General features: G+C 44.0%; 1 protein-coding gene across 9 annotated transcripts in view; it reads left to right on the top strand.

Annotated features, from left to right (window-relative positions):
• Positions 1–19,984, top strand: part of USP28 (ubiquitin specific peptidase 28) — a 34,249-nt gene that overhangs the window by 1,560 nt on the left and 12,705 nt on the right. For 4 of the 9 annotated variants that reach the window (XR_014574611.1, XR_014574612.1, XM_083808271.1 and 1 more), the window contains exons 3-15: positions 851–2,002; positions 2,156–2,354; positions 9,132–9,209; positions 10,660–10,792; positions 11,753–11,855; positions 12,558–12,720; positions 13,624–13,710; positions 14,516–14,653; positions 15,077–15,150; positions 15,686–15,762; positions 16,156–16,304; positions 18,409–18,536; positions 18,701–18,796. Coding sequence is in view for 7 of the 9 variants with exons in the window: in XM_083808271.1 (XP_083664397.1) it covers positions 1,950–2,002; positions 2,156–2,354; positions 9,132–9,209; positions 10,660–10,792; positions 11,753–11,855; positions 12,558–12,720; positions 13,624–13,710; positions 14,516–14,653; positions 15,077–15,150; positions 15,686–15,762; positions 16,156–16,304; positions 18,409–18,536; positions 18,701–18,796 (1,478 nt within the window). In the remaining 2 variants the exon portion in view is untranslated. Of the gene's footprint in view, positions 1–850; positions 2,003–2,155; positions 2,355–5,217; positions 5,340–5,574; positions 8,697–8,801; positions 8,920–9,131; positions 9,210–10,659; positions 10,793–11,752; positions 11,856–12,557; positions 12,721–13,623; positions 13,711–14,515; positions 14,654–15,076; positions 15,151–15,685; positions 15,763–16,155; positions 16,305–18,408; positions 18,537–18,700; positions 18,797–19,984 lie in introns of those variants that run through there. The other 5 variants (XM_083808267.1, XM_083808268.1, XM_083808270.1 and 2 more) reach the window with 5 other exon arrangements.

Below are 19,984 nucleotides of genomic sequence, written 5' to 3'. Positions count from 1 at the left end.
CAGGGCTACCAACCAGCCCCAGCAGAAAGCCCAGCAGCAGGGTGCCATCAGTGCTGCTGGGCGGTAGAAAGCAAAAATCGGCTTTTCTGCAAGGCACACAACTGACTTGATAAAGGAGGGACAGCAATTTTTTTTTAATCCACGAAGCACCTGCATGTGTCAGTGCCTGCTGCTTTTAAACACAACTCTGAAGTGCTTCTGAGAGGGCAGGTGACGGTTATTTGCTGTCTCATAAGTGCAAGTGTTTGGTATCCATTGAAATTCCCCGCAACTAATGTTCCCCTAGTGCTAATAAACATTTCTGGGACTACTTTTTTCATTTTCAGGGCACCCACAGTGCAAATTGATGGCTTCCTTTTGATAAAAAATAAGGTTGTATGGAAAGATCTTAGGGCATGGAAGAAGCAGAGTGGGGGCAGATCTTCAGCTCCCACTTGTTCTTCATCTGAGAGTGTATGATCCCCACCGCAGTAAATTATCTTTGATATAATGGCACTTTGACTGCACTCGACACTGCAAGCAAATCACCAGTATCTGTCTTGCACCCTAATTAGTTACTGTGACATTAATCAGGCTGCTAAACATAATACATACCCTCAGCAAACCCAGAGCTAAAAATACGAGGCTGAGTTTATATTTGTAATCAGGACAATATTTTTTTTTTAGAGGGAGTTGTCTCAGCCACTATAGGCAGGCACTTGTATTAAATCCCTGTGCCTGTAGATCTTCCTGCTCATAAAACAGAAAGTGACCTCAAGCTAGGTGTATTTTTTTTATGAAATGACAGGTAGAAATCCCTTGCCTTTTCAAGTCCTGGTTTCTCTTTGTCCCTTAGTCTGTGTCATTGCAGGACCTGGCATGCCCTGGTCAGCCCAGCACCTGGACAGGAGCATCCCGAGGATGCAGCAGCGTGGGACCCCCTTCCCCGTGACCACAGCTCTGCACGTGCCCTGTGCCTTAGGGACGTGCAGAGGTGCCCACCGGGCTGGGGCTTGGCTCAGCCCCAAGGCAGAACAGCACAATCATGTTGTGGGTCTGCCAGTATGGAAAGCTCCAGGAAACCTTGGAGGAGGAGCGGCTCCCTCCTGGCTCCTCGGGGCTCCTGCCTCAGTGGTCTGCGGTGCCCGGAGCCGGCTCTGCCCTTGCCAGCAGCGGGGCTGGCCCAGAGCATCCTCGCACGGACCATGCTGCCCTGCAGTGCACCGTCACTGCAGCCAGGCTTCTTTAAGTTAAACATCAAGTTAAACAACAAGTTTTGCAATGCCAGCTGGCTGGTGTAATTGGCTCTCTCGTGGCATTATTCACAGCTCTTCCTTCTTTCTTTTTTAGCTACCTTCCATCTTGCTTGTTAAAAGCAAAGGATATTTTGCAGAATTGGAATTCATTAGTCTTCCTAACAGAGGGAGCCTACTTAGACCTAAATTGGTGGTTAGCAAACGCAGAGATAATTCCCACGCGTTCGTATTTATCTTCCCAGTTCAGCAGCGTGTCGAGACAGATGCCTCGGCGTCTGTCGGAGAGGCTCCAGCCAGCGGAGGGGAATACAAAGGTATCTGGCTTCTGCAGTTGGTGAAACTTAATATAAGCAAATTGGAACTCCGACTCGATTATCTCCCTGATCAGATTTCCCCAAGGTCCTAGTAATAACTTGATATTCTTAGGCAAGACTAGTCTTTTATGTACAGGAAACAGGAGGCAAAAGATCACATCAGAAGTCAGAAGCAGCGACGAAGACGGGCCGAGAGCTCTTCACATGAAACCACACGCGCTCAACAGCTCGTCGATTAGTGCACACACCTGCCGAAGCCGCATTTAAAGCCTCTGCATTTGTGATGGTTTTGGCTCTGGAGCCAAATCTCTGCTCAGATGTAAGGGCAGCACCAGCACAGAATGTGTGAACATGTGTTTATTGCTGCGAAAGATATCGATCCCTAGGGACAGGGGGAGAAATGTCCTGCCACCTGTCCTGTCTCAGGTCAGCCCGCCTACCTGCAAGGGACAGGTAAGTACGGTGACACCCGGGAAGAAGCTGTGCATCCACACAACCTACCTTTCAGCCAGCTGTTTACAGGGACCTTGCTACAGCTGGAGTGGGGAAATAGCAGTATTTTCACTCATTCCCTTCTAAAACTTTTTTATTATTATTTTTTTTCAGGAAAACAGCATTTCCCAAACCTGTTCTCTATTTGCCCTCCTGCAGCACTGAGGAGGGACAAGGAAACGCTGATCCTGAGCTGCCAGGCACCCGCAGGACACGTTTGCCTGGTCTACACCCAAACTTTGCATTTCCAGATGCCCTGAAACGCAATTTCAGTTCAGCAGCAAGAAGGAACTCAGTATCTACAATACAAGAGGTAACTACCATGCTTACAGTTATTCATTAATTCATGTAGCATATTTCCTGTAATTAATACCATGCCCACGCAGTGCCTATGTTAATACACTTGCCAGCACCTGGAATGTATTTCTGCAGCTTTCAGGATACGAAAGCGGGTCAGGAAAGCTGAGGAGGGGGAAGCTTGAACAGCACAGGTCTGCTGCTGTGCTTAAAGGGATGCTGTAAAACCTAGAACAAATAATATCGTGTCCATAATGATTGCTATTAGTAGCCCTGTAGTCACATGAAATTGGCTTTCTCTTTTCCCTCGTTGGATTTTAAAACTCCACTATGTATTTTGCTTATCATTTACCCTTTGTATATCAGGCAAAATGAAAAAATCATTACTGGCTTGCTTTATTTTACTCTATCATCTCTGCTGGTGGCTCCTCCTGCCTCCCAAATTCCTACATGGGAACACCTGCACGGGACAGCTGTGAGGGCAGGCTTTGGCCAGCCTGTGTGCTGCTGCAGGGCAGCCTGAGCCCAAACCCCTCCCCAAAAACAAGATACATGATTCACCAAAAGTCTGCTTCTTGAAGTCTCCATCCAGATATGGCTTACATGTTTTTGCCTGCTTATTTTTGGTCTGAGCCAAGATGACCCTTGAAAAGGCTGCGTTGATGTTCCCACACCTGTTGAAAAATAAAAAAAAAAAAGCCAGGGATGCTGCCTGGGAGTGCCCAGAGAACCGGCAGCGTGGGGCTCGCTGCTGCCACGCAGGGCTGACACCAGAGGACGAGCAGGGGGGTCTCCTACACCACCCAGCAAATCTGGCAGAGAAGTGGCCAGCAGGGAAACTGGTGAGATCAGGAGCCACCAGCATCATGCCTGCACCCTTCCCCTTGTCCCGCAAGGCAGCTGCTCCACTACAAGATGCCGAAGATGCCCCCATTAGCAGCCCCCCACCCCCCCAGTGCCGCTGCAGGGAGCACCGGGCTCTGGTTCTGGCAGAGACCCCGCGCCACGAGGCAGCAGGGACAGCAGTAGAGAAATGAGGACCAGCAATTGCAAGTGACACATTCCTGAGTGCTCCTCCGGAGATGCAAAAAGGTATTTTGCTCACAAGCCCTACTGGCCCCAGGGGAGCTCAGCCCCGCCAGGTCATTGGGCTGAATCAAATTGCCAATGTGCGGCAGCGAAATCTCATCTGCAGTGTCCTACGCACGCATACAGGGCTCACGGCTCTTGACGGCTGTTTTGATGAGCTGCTGAAAGTACGAGATCCAGCAGGAAACTGTAAATGAGATCTCATCTCACATCAGCAGATATGGCATAGCCTCGTCCCAAGCAGACCTCATACAAATTAGTATTTATTAGACTGCTTTAGAGCGGCTCTGGATGGTTTGTGTGCTTTTTGTCTGCATTAAGCATTCCAGCCCTGATGTTTTGTCTTCTGCCTGCTCACACAGGCTCGCCCAAATCTCGCCAAGCCTCCAGCTCCCACTCCCGTTGGTGGCAGCGAGCACTCTGCTTTAACAGCACCGCTGCTGGGGAGGAAAAGCTTTTTCTCCTTGAAATTGAGTCAGGGTGACTTTCAAGTCCCGCTTCTTCACAAGTCTTTTTGGGATGAAAAGACCCACGCTACACACCAAGCAAAAGGAGGCGGCACACTCCTGGGTGGGAGTTGGATGAGGGACTCCATGCCTAGGCACTGGGAACTCACAGGGGCTGAGGGCTCTCAGGAGAGCCCACAATCTCGGATGGCAAGAGGAGAGGACAGAGGATTTGGGAAATAAGTGTATTTCCTGTGATGGTGCCTCCTTTTATCACCTGTGTGCTTAGCTTGTTGTGTGGTACTACCCTTCTGCAGAAAATTGCTTAATCTGTATTGTAGCTTTCCTTATATTTACAGTCCTGGGCTTTTAGCTGAACTGTCCTTCAGCTTCTGGGAGCTGGAGGTGGGGACTGTGTCCGTGCTCATCTCCCCCAGACACTTGCTGTGTTGTCCTGGGTAAAGCGCCACATGCCTCTCTGAGCCTCTGTTTCCCTGCTTTTGAGAATGAGCTGAAAGTGTGTGCCTCGCTGCCTGCTCACGCCATATTCATCACCTGGGCCCTCAGATCAGGGAATTTTTCCTGTAAAGGTCTCTTAACAGCTGTGGGTGGCTGGTGCCCGGGAAGACACAAGGGCCGTGTTTCCAAGGTCTCGTGTGCTGGCTGGTCTCTGCCCTCCCTCGTTTGTGCGATATGTTGCAAGTAACTTGCTCCAGAGGGGGAAACACCTCAGAAAATGTTATTTTGGTTTGGGATGTCTCCATTTTGATTGTTAAGCTATTTTTATAAAGACAATGATGAAATCTCAGCTGTATTAGCAAAAGGATTTAAAGGAAACTGTGGTTGCTACAGTCCAGTGACTTAACTGTCTATGCAAGTTGATAGCACAAAAGCTACGAACAGTGAGGGCTTTCAGTGAAATTAAACATGGGAAAAAATATTTACTCCTAATATTGACGAGGCCAATAAATGTGCAGCCTTGGAAACTGCAGAAAGCAGGTATCTGGCCCCCTCTGTTGTTAAAAACCTTCCTTTCTTCATGTTTTTTTCCCTAAGGATCTGTGACTCGCGCACCCACACCTGGAAAATCCCTGGCAGGCCGCACAGCTCCAAAGCTTTGCACCTGAGGGAGCTCAGCCCTGACAGCGGGGCAGCGCCGGAGTCTTTGTCGGACGGGCACTCGTAAGGACCTTGGTCCCCGGAGGTACCCGGAGTCGGGGCGCAGATCGCGGAGAAGCCGCCCCGCCAGGAGCGCGGCCCCCAACCCCCCTTCGCTTCTTCTTTTCCGCCTCTCGGCCCCAGCAGCGACCCCGGGACCCGCCGCGGGGCCCGCTCCGCCCCGGCCCGGCCCGGCCCACGCATGCGCGGCGGCGGGGAGGCGGGCGGCGCGGGCCCTGCTCCGGCGGCCGGCCGGCATGACGGCCGAGCTGCAGGCCGCGGGCGGCGCCCCGGGCGGCGGCGGAGCGGTGAGCGGGCGGCGGCGGGACGGGGCCGGGGCCGGGGGAGCGGCCCCCGGGGAGGCCTCGCCTGGGCCGGGCCCGGGGGCGGGCGGCGGAACCCGCGGCCTCCGGCGGGGCGCTGCCGCCCCTCGCGTCGGCGCCCGGCGCTCGGGCGGGCGGCGGTGCGGAGCCCGGCTCTGACGGGCCCGGGCCGGGGCTGAGGCGGGCGGGCGGGCCGCGGGGGGCCGGGCCGGAGCCCTGCGCGCACCGGGGCAGCGTCCCGGTGCTGCTCTGCCCGCGGCCCAGGCGCCCGGCTCTGGGCACCCCGCGGGGGCTCCGCGGTGCGTGAAGCACTTCGTCAGCGCTTGCTGGACTTGGCGTGGTTTGTTTTCAAAACCTTCGTAGGTAACACGTCGTGCATCAGTGGTTTGTTCCGGAGGGCGCGTGCTGGCTTCTGTAGGAAGGGCGCGCAGATAGCCCCGCATGGCTTTCTCTTGACAGCCTTCTAAAATTGTCACCTCTGTAACATCCGCCATGAGCTTTCTCCTTTCTCTGTTACCTGGAGCATCTTCTGACACCCGTTACAAAGGCTGCTGCTCTGAACTTCAGTGCTGCCTTGCCTGCAGCAGGCGGAGGTCGGGACGGCGGCACTCGGCAGGACGCGTGGCTCTGCTCCGCAGGCTGGCCACAGGCCCGCTCTCGTGGGCAACCTGTGGCACTCGGTCCAGGGGGTGAGAGCAGGCGGGCAGGGCACGTGGACCGCTCGCCTGAGAGCGCCCTGCAGCGCCTCTGCGCTCTTAGGACATGAGAAGCATTTCTCAGGGGCAGCGTTAAAGGAGTTTGCAGGAAGAAGGTATCGATTGAGTGCACCGTGCATTTAGAAGATGTGTTTGTGTGGCGGCGGTTCCAGGTTTGCGCAGTTCCAGCGTCAGGAAAGTGCACGATGTACTGGAGCCTGTGTACACGCGTGCTGATGGACAGGGAGCTAGCAGGCCATCGCTCCTTGTCTTGATGGATGTTGGTTTGTAAAAGGTCTCGTTTCAGGAATGTGAGCATTGTTGGTGCTACCGTCTGTAGGATTTCAGGCCTCTTCATATCCATTTTGCTGGGTTGATAAAAAGCGCAATTGAATTGCAGCGGCTGAAGGTCATCTGCTCTGCATGCCTCTTCCGTGCCAGCTACAACATCTGCCTTGCACGCTGTTATTTATGGAGCCCCTTGAACTTATGCACCGCATTTACACCCTTCCCTGTTTCCAGTTTCTCCTCAAAACAAACTACTTGTGCTCATATCATATTAAGGAAAATGGCAAAACCTACCAGCTTTATCATTTGATAGTTGACCATGTAATTTTTATCTCCGATACCTTCCATTCCTCCCGGCATCTTGATTCTAGAGTCATCTCCTGTTGCCATAATCTAATGCTAATAGCATTGTCATTGTGGTTGTTATTTTTCTGGGAGGTCAGATTTCGGTGTTTCGTTTTAAAGGTGTAATGTGTATTAACAGATGTAGCGTGCTACCACTATTGTTTTGAAAACAGCTGTGGAGCTTGTTTTAAAGTACCATGGAGCATAACTCCAAAAGCAATCAACCAGACTAGTTAGAAAAACAAAAATACTCTCCAAAAACTTAAACTGTACGCATAGAGTGTCGTTCCCATTGGCTTTTGTGGGCTGCCAGTCAGCCGCAAGTCTCTTGAAACTTGTTGTACAGGATAAACTTCCTGCTGTTAATACAAATGTTTCATATGAAAGGCTGAATAAAATTGCCCTAGAAATCAGTAGAATATTAAGCGGTAGCTTAGAACTGTGGGCTGGTAATTAGTTTTTATGTTTACTGCAGCCTTTGCGAGTCCTTCTTTCAGTGAAGAAGAAAAGCCGATGAAATCATGCCCTGTCCTGCCTTGGATTTCATTATTGCAGTGTGGTTTATTAGCATGGATTTTTCTCCAATGGAAACATATGCCCCGCAGCATTAGGTAGGGTTAGCCAACAGGAATACAGCTCACTAAGGTAGCAAAATTAGCAACATGATGTAATTGGTTTGCCTTAGTGAAAGTATTCCTGTCCTGAGGCTCATGCTCTTGGCTTCTTATCACACACAGTGTCTCATTGTGCTGCTGGCTCACCGTGAGGGTTTCCAGAACATCTCAGCTCTTAGGTTTCGAGGTGCAGGGACTGAAAAAGCATGTGTGAGGGACTGGGAAAGATATGTGCATATACTCATGCTTTTTTTTGTAGCAGCTTACCAAAAGAGTAATTTAAATAGGAATACGATGAGTAGTAACTTGTTGGGAGAATTCCCATCAAAAAAAAAGAAATGGGATTTGTCTTTTAACCAGCCACCTGTGTGGATGCATGCTATTTTTAAGGTATTTGTGCATGGAATAGCATCTGTCAGCAGTATGGATGGATATATAGCTCAAAAAAGTAGCTGACATTACTGGTTACGACTTGTGCTCCAGTTGCATTGAAACATCTTAAGATTTTTCCCAGTGATTAGAGTAAGTAGAAATTTGAATTTATTGCTCCGCAGCATTCCCAGTTAAGAATAATTAAATGCATGATCTTAAGAAACTAGGATCCATCGGACTGCACTGGCAGCAGGATGCCAGGTGGCCTTTATAAGTCAGGCATACACGACGCAGTCTGTGCTGTTTGTCCTGCATCAAATCCTCGCTGTGCCACGCGCGATTCCAGCATTGCAGAGCTGCATCTCCCGGTGTCGGCTTTCACTGGCGCTGGGCTGCCGGCAGCTGCTGCTCCAAAGGGGGACGATGGGACCTCACTGCTCGCTGCTGGGGGAGCTGGCATTCCCCACAACTATGCTGTTTAAGTTATTCATAGCACTGCAGCACTTGTTGGGCACAGTGACTGCTCCTATGGAAAAAGAGGTGCGCCTGGCTGTTTGTGCAAACCTCTGTATAGGCAGCGTTGCATGCTTGCAGGTATCTCTTACGAGATGCAGGCTGTTCAGGAAACTTAGTTCTGTAACGTGGACGCTGGTCTTATTCCATCAGCCATAACTGTTCACCAGTGATTGCTACCTTCTTTTACCTTCTGGGCAATAAACGCTTTTAGCCAAGTGTCTTTCACTGTTCTGTTCTTGGGGCCAATGCTTCTACGTGTCCCTCACCAGCTACTTTGTGTGGCTAAACTTAAGTCTGTTTCCACTTAACAACCCCTAAAGCCTATAAGGATTTGATACATCTGTTAAGAAAATGATTACAGAAACGTTCTTAGGTGGCTAAGCTAAGAATATGTTGTTGGCCGTGGCCATGGCTTACAGACAGCAGCAAGTAGCTGACCAAACCCTGAGTTGCTGTGAGGTGGGAAGGACAAGCAATGGAAACTTCTTGGGCCCCTCTTCTGATGCCTCATTGTGAGTGAGAGATGACGTGCACAAGTGGCATGTGCAGCCTGGCTTAAAATAGCCCCTCTCCAATCCCCCGAGAGCTTACCAGGTTCCTTATATGTCCTGCTGCAGATGCTGCTGCTTTTAGGAGAGCTGTGCCGGTGCCCCCCAGGTGTGGTTCATCTGACGGAGTGCATGGTGCTTCATCTGAGGCCTGCCAACATGCTCTTGAACGTACAACAGATGGAAAGTTAGTCTGTAAATAGAAATTTTAACTACAGTGTTCAAGCTGATGTTGGTATTATTATCTGGCACATTTAACTGAGCTTTTGTGTTGATCTCTAAGTAAAAAGGAAAGAAAGAACAAATACTCTGGTGAGCCCTTGGCAAGCATTGCAGAAACAGCTTGATGTTTTTCTTGGTCGCTTTTTTACATTAGCTTTCGTTATTTCTTCACTGTAGGATTGCCAGATGCTTTTAAACCAACTGAAAGAGATAACAGGAATTCAGGATTCAGCTTTCCTTCAAGCAGCTCTAAAGGTTTGTATATGTTGTCAAGACCTTTGATTTTGTCCCCAAAATCAGGTAAGTTCAGGCTGTCTTGAAACATAATTCAGGGGTTGGATACACACTGGCATTTTTGTGGGCTGATAAGAAATACTTGGTGCAGTAGTCAGTGTGTGGCCTGTGTCAGTGATACAGCGTGTCCTGAATGGAACAACCTGGTTCATGAAAGGGGAAGCGTAAATCATCCGCTATTTTCTACCCCTGGTTTCTACTTCATTCAGATATACCCATGAGGCAAATAGGTACAGGAGTCCAGCATTTGTTGGTGTCAGAAGGAAATAGAATTTTAGGGCTAGCATGTAGTCAGCCACATCCGAAACAAAAGCTCGATGTGAAGCTGAGAACCCTTAATTTTTTTTCCAATAGTAGAGCTTAAAGTCTGTGCTGCAACAGCACCTGCCATATTAAAACATTGTAAACATTCTCTGGTAATTTTGTTTCTACAGGGCTGTTATCCATACATTACAGTAAACACAAACTTTGTGTGGCGAAGTTTGTTTTTCTTTATTTAAATTGTTTTAGGAGACCTGGACCACTGAAATCACATTGGCAGCTTTGTGATTGTGGCTGTTTTGTCGATCACCGGAACAGTTGTTTTTGCTCTAAAGTGAAGGGACAGAAGCATCTCAGGCAGTTGGAGAAACAATATTTATCTGGAAAGATTCTTTCTCATAATGCATGTTTTGATATTTTAAATTATAGTATTGACTGATTGCAGCTACATCAGTCTGGAATCATCAGACGCTATTGCCTTGAGATGTATCAGCAAGAGTTGCATTGTTTATGTACAGAGAAACTTGTTTACATACAAAAGGACTCATTTAAGAAAATTTTTAAGTTTCATTGAGAAATAACGTTCAGAGAATGTTAGAATAAATGTAAAGTAGCTTAACACTTCATTGTTTAAAATGAAATAGAAAACTAGTCTATTTGAGCTCTTTTCTAGAATGAACCAAGATCAGTGTTTTGCATCTTCTTCAGATATCTTGTGCTGTGTTATGTCAAGTGAATGCAGCGTCCTTAGCCTGTAGTGATGGTCTAAAGAACGCCTTAGGTTCGGTAGGATATATATGTCTTGTAATTCTTGGAGAGTTTGATTCCTGTGAGTCTCTCCCTGTGGCTAAGTACCCTGTTGCACTGCTGACCTATTACTATTTGAATCTCTGGCAAGGGAAATGAAATTAGTTAATGGAGTCTATAATGTCCTAGTAATAAAGGCAAAGTGCTTTCCATCAGATAAATTGTAGCCTTTATTATATTCATTTTTACTGCTACTTGTCACCAATAGATAGCTTTCTTCCATGATGAGAGAAAGCAAAGTTGGAGCCAGTATGCCTATCTTTACCATGGATGCATTAAATTTCCTACAAATTTAGATGAAGTAACACTGGAACTATGGATTTTTTCTATGTCTTTCTCCTAGGCTGCTAATGGAGACCTAATGGAAGCAGTCACCTTCCTCACAGAGGAGCATGCTCAAGAGCCTGCTCAGGACACGGCTGCTGCAGAGCCATCTGCTTGGGAAGGGAGTGCTGTGGGCAAACAGCTTCCACAAAGTAAGTGGGTCATCTCTGCTCACACTGTGTCTCTTAAAGTTCTCCTTAAATGTTGTCTGAGATGAAAGGGAAGGCGTTGAGCCTCCCAGCTTCTGCCAGTGAATCTCTCCCATTCCTGTCCTGGCACTGATTTTGCTAATATTTGTCGCTTGCCATGGGATAGTTCAGGGAACTAAAACAGCAAAAAAAACCAACACCAAACCACTTTGGTATTGGTAAGGTTAGTTTTCCTAGAACCAGCTCATCTCTGGGTCAGCTAAGGGCCAGTTTGTAGGTAACAGATCATGTTACAAAGATGTATTTATTTTAAACAATTGATCAGTTGGCTAACACAGAAAACCCAGGAAACTCCTAAACCAGAGAGAACAGAATAGATAACCGAATCCCTGTCAAGGCATGCATTTCTTTCTGCAGCATTAACTTCCTGAGCAGGTGAATTGAGTGTTCTGTACAACATTTCCATGAAAATTTAAAACAAAATGTTATTTTGACCAGCAGTTTGATTATGTGAGGGTTTTTTATAAATCTTACCACAGGAAGTTGATTCTGTGTGACCATGCAAATTGTATTAAATTAAAAACCTGTATTTCTCAAAACAGCATCAGTTGTCAACACTGATGTCAAAGCATAGCAAATACAAGCAGCAGCTGGTGTTCCTGATTCATTATTTTAATAGGTTTGAAATATTCCAGCAAGCTCTGAACTTGGGTTTAAGGAAATCTGGCCTTTACACAGCTGAATGATCCGTGGTCCTAACCAAGCCCACTCAATGTTTTTTTATGATTTCATAGTGTGATCCAACCTAAAAGAATTCGTTCTTAAAACTTTTACTAGAAAATCACGCTTGCATCATGTTAAAAGTCATGTTTGTGAAGTGTAACATTTTCTAGAAGTTCCTTTTAAAGAAAACATTTGCTTCAACCTGGTGGAAAATTGATTAGAATGCTGTTCTGCTTCTAGATGGTGCTGCACTCAACCCTAACAATAAAGAAGACCTCCACACAGTTGTTTTCAGAGGACTGGAATCACCAAAAGGTCAAGCTGCAGAAAGAGATGTTGAAAGGTCAGTGGATTTGAAGTTTGTTTTTGGTTTTGCCAGATATTGTAGGCGGATTCTTAAGCTGATTGCATTTTTTGTAACTGCAAAACAAACATAAATCATGTAAAAGTTGTATATCTGCTGCTTTTAGACAGTGCGTGGATTGTTATCGTCTTCTAGGTGGTGTAGTTGATCTTTACTTTTGGAGCAGCACTGCAACATGATGGTTGAAGTAGAAGAAATAACTTTAGTTGTGTCTTATTTGATTCCTGCTGACATGGCTGGCATGCCAAACAAAACAATGCTTTACTGGTATTGTAGCACCTATTGAAGAAGCACCTTGAAATCTCATGTATTGATTCACCTCACACCAGTCACTGTGTAGCGCTCTCCTTTTTACAGTGGCTTGGGTTGGGTTGAATTTGCCTCCAGTAATGACTAAGTAGCACTATATACTAATTTTGCTTGCAGCTAGTTTATGAAGAAAAACATGCATATCTAATACCTCATTCCATCATCTCAAATTATCTTCCAGTCCTGGTTTTCATCCACCTCGTTTCAGAGTTGGATCTTTTTCGGAGTCAGGTGAGACTGTTGCCTGTAGTGCCAGGTATCACCTGACAGTACTCAACTCTGCATCCTGCCTGTGACTAGAGTACAACTTCCAGAGTTTCTGAGAATCTTTGTGAGATGGTGTTTCACAAAAGTGTTCATGTTCTGTGACAGACCACAGGAAGTACATTCTGCTGAAAACAAAAATCGTTCCAAAAGGAAACGCTGTGAAGTTTGGGGAGAGAATCCCAAAGCAAGTGACTGGAGAAGAGTGGGCGACTGGCCTGTTGGAATGAAAAACATTGGTAATACATGTTGGTTTAGCGCTGTCATACAGGTAATCTAATGGCAAAGTTCTTGTGTGATAGCTGCGGTCTTGGAGACAGAATGTTTATCAATTAGAATTAAATATTTAATATGTTTGTAGTTACCTGTATAGAGGAGTGAATGTGGCTATCCTCAGAAAATACTGTTTTTATTTTACATGATGTTCACTCTAAGTATACGTAAAAAGAGCAGTCAAAAAGAGACTTTGCATTAAAAATAGATACAGATGCATATAATCAGTGTGTATATATGCAATTGCTTTTTTGGTGTGGTGATGTACAAATACTTACTGGATGCCAGAAACTTGACTGGAAAAGTGAACTGATAATGTAATTATACTGGCATCACTGTTAGCTCTATAATACTTGGGGTATCAGGTTCTGGTTAATGGAATACAGCAGCACAGATACTTGAACTAATAAGCAACTAGGCAGTGTATATTATTAGTGATAACCTGAACAAGAAGAGACAACACTAAGTGCAACTGAATGAATTTGTCTCTTCTAACCATTTTACATAGCAGATAAATGTTAATCAATCATGGCTCTCTAGCTTGAGAAGTAAAAAAAAAAGCTGCAAATGAGCTCATTTTTCTGTGTGACTTGCTTCTCTATGCTTTTTCTAAGCTTGCCTGTACAGAATAGAATACTCCTCCTTAAACTGATTATATGGTGTAAACTGGGAGTATGAGATTCTCTTCTTTGGAAGAGCATAAGGAATATGGAGGGTGCAGATGTAAGCAGTCTGTGTACCACACCAGTACTTCTTAAATGCTTATGTAGTAACACAAGGCCATTGAAGAAGTAGTAGTGAACAGAAAAAGCTGTGGAGTTAAGAGTCAGTGGTGCATAAAACTTAAATGAGTCAAATCCTCGCAGGTGTTGATCAACCATTACCTTTCCTGTCCTTTCAGTCTCTCTTTCAGTTGCCAGAATTTCGAAGGCTGGTCCTTGGCTACTCTCTGCCACAAAATGTACTTGAAAGTTGTCGTAGTCGCACTGTAAGTTTTCATCACGTGAAGCTGTGAAGTTTCCCTTTTGTGGTATACTGTTTTGTTCTTTCTTTGAGCAGATTTACTTTGAAACAAGCTCTCTGAGACCTCTGTTCATATGTTAACAGCATTTAAATTGCCTAGCTGCTTTAAAGACAAATTTGGGAAATACTTTTCAAAGACAGAATTGCTGTAGAGAGAAAAAAAAAAAAGTAAGCTTTTCTCTAGAGCTTCTAAATGAGGTGCAGGGAGAAATCTGTCCCATAAAACTTCTTGTTCGTTTGTTATATGCTCCTCAGAAGAAATGGTATTTGAGGCAGTCTGAAGGTCTGCTAGCTCCAGTACCTTCTGAGAGTGGTCAGCAGAAGGTGTTTAGAAATTATTTAAAGAAAAAAGTTATACATAGAATTATATTTTGCTAGTTATATATATCATTCTAGTTTTTGGCCATCACTGTTTAGGAGATTTAGTGTACTTGCTTTTGTCTGTGCTCTTGGTATTGTAAAAAACCTAAATTGCATAAAGAATAACTTCAAAAGTTACCTTACCTTTTAGCTATTATTACTTCTGGCACCTCCTTTCTCTAAAGTTCCTGATAAGTTATTTTTTTCTCCCATGCATCCACTGGGAGATCATATTGCTTCCGAGAAAGGACACTGCATGTCTTTTGGCTTTTGTCCTTTATTAATGTCATCTCTTTCCTTGGTTGTTAGCTTACCTCTTAAGGCATGTGCATGTTTGTTTGCACTTTGTTTTTAAATGCTGCTTTTTGAACTGCAGGAAGGGTCTGGCTTTTCTTCTTTTTGTGATGCAGGGAAAAAGAAATATTGCATTCATGCAAGAACTTCAGTGTCTGTTTGCTTTAATGCTGGGAACACGTCGTAAGTTTGTGGACCCTTCTGCAGCACTGGAACTTTTAAGGGATGCATTTAGATCAGCTGAAGAACAGCAGGTAAAACCATGTTACAAAGCCTTTTGCTTTTTTCAAACCAGCACTTGCTAACAGAGAAATTCTCTTTCACTTCATCCTCTTATTTTCAGAGACCTCTTCGCTTGTTTGTCAGCTGACAAGCAGCTGTCCCTGTGTTGCTTAGGTGAAATGTACGTGCTTGGTAGTTAAACAGCCAGTGTAACAGTGCTGTACCCTGTGCCACCTGGGTAGTAATCACAATAATTTCCTCCAACTAGTTTGCAGATGAACAGGGTGTTCACTATGGGTCTAAATCATCGCAGCACTTCAGTTTCATGCTTCTTTCAGATGGGTAGGTACAGCAGTACCAGTTGGGTTTTGTTCACATAGGTCTGTGAAACCAGCAGAGTGTGAAAACACATTCTTCTTGGTATGTTTGACTCTCAACTTTTGTCTCTCTTCTAGCAAGATGTGAGTGAATTTACACACAAACTACTGGATTGGCTGGAAGATGCATTCCAGCTTGCTGTGAATGTCAAGTGAGTTTTTTATGATACCAGGAGTTTGACTTGTCACTGAGGAGAAACAGATTTTAAATGTGACTGCTTAATAAATGAGAGGGCTTTAAATGCAAATTTTGAGTAATGAAAAAGACTTCTTTGTTTACTGATGGTAATCCTCCTTCAGCGTGAAATGTGCTTATGGACTGTTAGATCTACATTTCTTGCTTAAGTGTAGGACTGTATTCAATGCCAGTATGGACTACAAAGCGTGTAAGCTTTAACGGAAATCAACAGACTGGTGTAAACAAAAGACCTGGTTGGTTTTTTTGTTTGTTTGTTTTTTTGAACTGTATTTCAAAAGGCATGCCTTCATTGTTTTTTCCTTGCCAGTATTATAATGTGCTTTTGAGTATGGAAACCTGTGAGAAGCTTCCTCTCTGTTTTGTGCTTTGATAGAAAACTTTATTTTTGACTGTAGGAAGATTCCCAAGCAAATGCTTAGATTAAGAGTTAAGGCTTTTTTGCAGCCTAAAGCTGCAAATGAATTCTGTGCTTTTTCTTTCTGAAACAGAAGCCCTGCAGATAAATCTGAAAACCCAATGGTACAACTTTTCTATGGCACTTTCTTGACTGAAGGTGTCCATGAAGGTGAGTTAAGGTTTTGGTAGATTCACTTTTTAGCTCCTTTTAAGAAATTTGATTTATGGCAGTGATAATGCATGTTTCTGTTGCATATCCTTGATGAAATTGCCTGGATCTTCATTGTTATAGTAAACTTGCAAATATTCTTCTTTATAAAATTGTTTTTAACATCTATAAAATATGTCTTCTGAAGGCATTTAGTGCTTGTAAGTGCTTCTGTGTTTGAAAGCACTTATCTTGTAAGGAGGCTTACCCTGACAGACATAAGTAGAAAGCTATAGGCACTTCATTTCTTAAAAGTAGTGCATCTAAACTGGTGCTTATAACAAACTCTCACGTTAACCAGAGTTTTTTGTTCACTTGACAAAACATGGGTTTTGTATCATTTTCATCATTCAGGCAACACTTTTTCCAAGATCGAAACCTTTGGTCAGTATCCCCTTCAGGTAAATGGTTATCGAAACTTGAATGAGTGCTTGGAAGGAGCCATGGTGGAGGGAGAAATGGATGAGGAGACAGCAACTCAGCCAGTGAAATATGGACAGGAGGTTAGTTGCAAGTTTTGTTGTTGAGGTTTTGGTTGCTTTCTAAAGAAAAATTCAATACGTGTAGCACAGGTGTGTCTCAGTATAGTATGATAACTTTAAATGGCAATTGTAAACAGCCACTACTAACTGAATAAAAAAAATTTGTCTGCATACCTGGAATCTCGTATAAATGTATGTTAGTGTTACGTAGATACTGAGTCTGCTTATTTGTAAAGATGTGTTGTCCTATATAACCAATTAGAGGAGTTTGTTTTAAGTTAAAAAGGTAAAGAGCTGCTTCTGATGCAAGTGTGATAAAGTCTCTCTCTTTCTGTTGAAGCCTACCTGTACCTGAGTAGGGGGAGAACCACTGCCTCCATATTTTCGGAGGGTAAAAGTACAGTGCTTAACTCTATGGTATGCCATTTGGAATTTGTATCTTTCTCCCTATTACAGTGTGTGTTTTTTTCTTTTCATTTTCACTCTTATCTTCTGACTGTGCTGATTTTTTTCTTTTTTTCTTTTAAATCCTGCAAATCACAAATCAATCATGACCTACTTATCTGCAGCAAACTAGAAAGCTAAGATATATCATTATATTCAGCATCCTATATATATTAAGAACACCTGAGAAGTTAGGTTGAGAAAGACTGATAAATAATATTAAGAAATTTGCAAAGGTGTCTGGCTTAGAAGGGATAGAAAAGTATTTCTGTTCAATGAGAAGGTTTGAAAAATGTCTTGCTGTGGTTTAAACTAGCAAAAGAAAAATGAAATCTTGTGCTGCTAAGCCCTGTCTGACTTTGGTCTCAAACGTTTGTTTCTGGTTTTCCTAGTTCCTGCATGAAGCTGTTTGGATGCATTTACAGCACAGTTAGTTGAAATTAGTGTAGGTTGGTGCCAGAGACAAAGGGATATAGAGGGCTTATCAGGCAGGTTCGCTTCAATCCAAGTTTTTTAGCTTCTTCAACTCCTTTTCTGAAAGGTAGGGGGAAATTGGACTAATGATGGAGATGTTTTAGTCTTTCTGTGTCTGTGCAGACGAAAGGAAAAAGCTCTGATTCTATTTCTAAGAAATATGATTGGAAAAACTGCATCTTAATATTACTTCCTAGGAAGTCTGCATGATAGGGGGCATACAGAATAGGGTGCGTTTTGTCTTTGGAGAACTTAGGTGAGCGCACTGGAGCTTAAAGGATCACGAGGATTAATTAGAATTACGTTTCCCCTAGGTAATAGGTGTGTAAATCTTTCCTTTTCCGTCTTCGGGTTCTCCTGTTCTGAAGATTGGGTTTCTTCTAAAAAAGCTCTGCTAACTGGCCATTTCCTTCCAAAGTGTTTAAAATTACTTATATATTTACAATGAAGGTGATTCTTTTAGATATAAAATTTGCTGTTCCACTTTGGTGTGGGGCAGATTTATTGTGGCAGGACATCTGACGTGAATCATGCAAAGGAAAATGACCTTAGTGTGTTCATCATGAGTCCAAAAGAGAGTGTTGTCTGTTTGGTGCCATGCTAAGGTAGGTGAAGTAAATGGGAAGTGGATGCTTGAAATATTTGTGAACCCAGTAAGGCAGAGGAAGTATAAATTCAACTGAGAATTTTTCTTTCAGCATGGCTCTTTGAAACAGTTGTTATATATATAGAAAGTGGGTTTCTTGTCAGAATCTCCCAAATTGAATAGTTCTAAGACAGACACAGAGAGGATAAGGAATAACACACTGCTTAAGGACTTCTGTTTTGTTATTCATCATTGCATGTGATCTGCATTGGCAAATAACTACTGTGGAGGGTTGTAGCTGACATCCAGAGTTTGTGTAGTGTCTGGTAATTTTCTCAAGTTCAGTGCTGGACCAGTTAATAAGCTACCAAGCTGGGATGTGTCAGGCAATGAAAATTAGCCTTCTGAAAGTTATTATGAGGCTGCTTCATGGTAAAAATGTAAAATGGAAGTGAAAGAAATCTAATCTCATAAAATTTGATTTTCTGACTAGTCACTCCATAAACACAATATATGTTAAGAATTTGAAGACAGATAGATATTTAGGATCAGTTTAAAATGTGCTGTTTGGCAGTCATCTTAAAACAAGTCCCCCTGGGGGCATTTCTGCTTTTGTTACAGCGCTGGTTTACAAAGCTTCCACCAGTGTTGACCTTTGAACTCTCCCGATTTGAGTTCAATCAGTCACTGGGACAGCCAGAAAAAATTCACACCAAGCTAGAATTTCCTCAGACTATTTATATGGACAGGTGAGATATTCTGTTGTATGGTATGTTTAAATCTATTGCTTTATTTTAATTATAGAAATTTAAAAGATTGTATTGGTGAGCAAGGAAGGATTCTAAGATATTTATGAAAGACTGGATCTGAGAAGTAAATACATTTCACGTGGTTGGGCCCTCTGTCTGTCTAGGTACCTTTACTGCAGCAAAGAGCTTATTCAGATGAAGAGAGAAGAAATGAAGAAACTAAAGGAGAGAATGATGCTTCTGCAACAGAAACTGGAAAGGTAAGTAGTCAGCTAGCTTTATTTTTGTACCACATGGAAGTTTTGTAAATGCTTCCTTTCAAACAAGCATTCGAAGAGAAAACATATAGGAAGGAGAAACAACTGTGTTCTGAGAAGCCTGGAGTGTGGAAATATGTTTTTATAAGAAAAGCTTGGATTTGTTGATGGTTTCTGCAGATTAATGATATTGTTATATGATCAAATTTTTAAATACTGCAGTTGGAACTGTCAACTATATTTACGTGTTTCCTTGAGGAAGTCTTTTTATACCTTTAAAAAGAAACTACATTATGTGCTGCATTAGATGTTCTTTACAGCTTAGCATTTGGCATTATTTATTTAGTGGCAAAAATCAGTAGCAAAGATCTGGTTTGTGGGCAAACAGAAGGCTTTATTTTCCAGGTGCTTTGTCTAAAAGTCTTTTTAATCAGCATTAAACTTGCTTAAATTTCTTTTATATTTGATTATGACAATTCTGTGAACAGGTGGAAGGCAAATGCTTGTCCTGCACTGTAGTAACCTTGGAATTGTTTGTGTTCGGCATAGGCTCTGGCAGGCATCGTGTGAGTGGTTCATATTTAGGGCCATGTGTGGCATTGTATTGAATCTGGCTGGGATGGAGTTGGTTTTCTTCTTAGCAGCCTGTGCTGTGTTTTGGATCTCCAACTGCAGCAGAGCTGATAACACACCTGTGTTTTGGCTATTGCAGTGTCAAGGCTTCCTCTGCTTCCCACTGCTCTCCCCCCAGGCATGCAAGCTGGGGGTGAGCAAGGTGCTGGGAGGGGAGGCAGCTGGGACAACCCACAGACATATCCCTAAACCACCATGTCACGCACTGTCACAGATGTGGAGAGCTGCTGCTCCGGTAAGAGGTGCTCTGGTGTTACTGCTAAACCAGTTCTAAACTCAGTCTAGGCTTTGGAAATGGCCAGCCTTTAGAGAGGGAACATCAGCAGCAGCTATCAGCAGACAGAATCTGTATGTTGCCTGGGCAGGGGCACACTTCTCATTAGTGGAAACATGATCTGAACACTGAAAGGGATAGCGGAGGGCTCTTCTTGTAGCTGCATGGCTTTCTGAGGAACAGAAGAGCTGGATGCATTTGAGGAACAAGTGTGTGTGCATAGGCCCTACACATTTTTCAGATTCTGAAAAGGAAATTGTGGCAGGGCAAGGTCTTTTTTTTTT

The sequence above is a fragment of the Anser anser genome, assembly GCF_964211835.1.
Source record: "Anser anser genome assembly, chromosome: 22".
In the NCBI taxonomy this organism is placed as follows: Eukaryota; Metazoa; Chordata; class Aves; order Anseriformes; family Anatidae; genus Anser; species Anser anser.
Note: the sequence above shows the minus strand (reverse complement) of the source record. Positions and strands in the feature narration are given on the sequence as shown.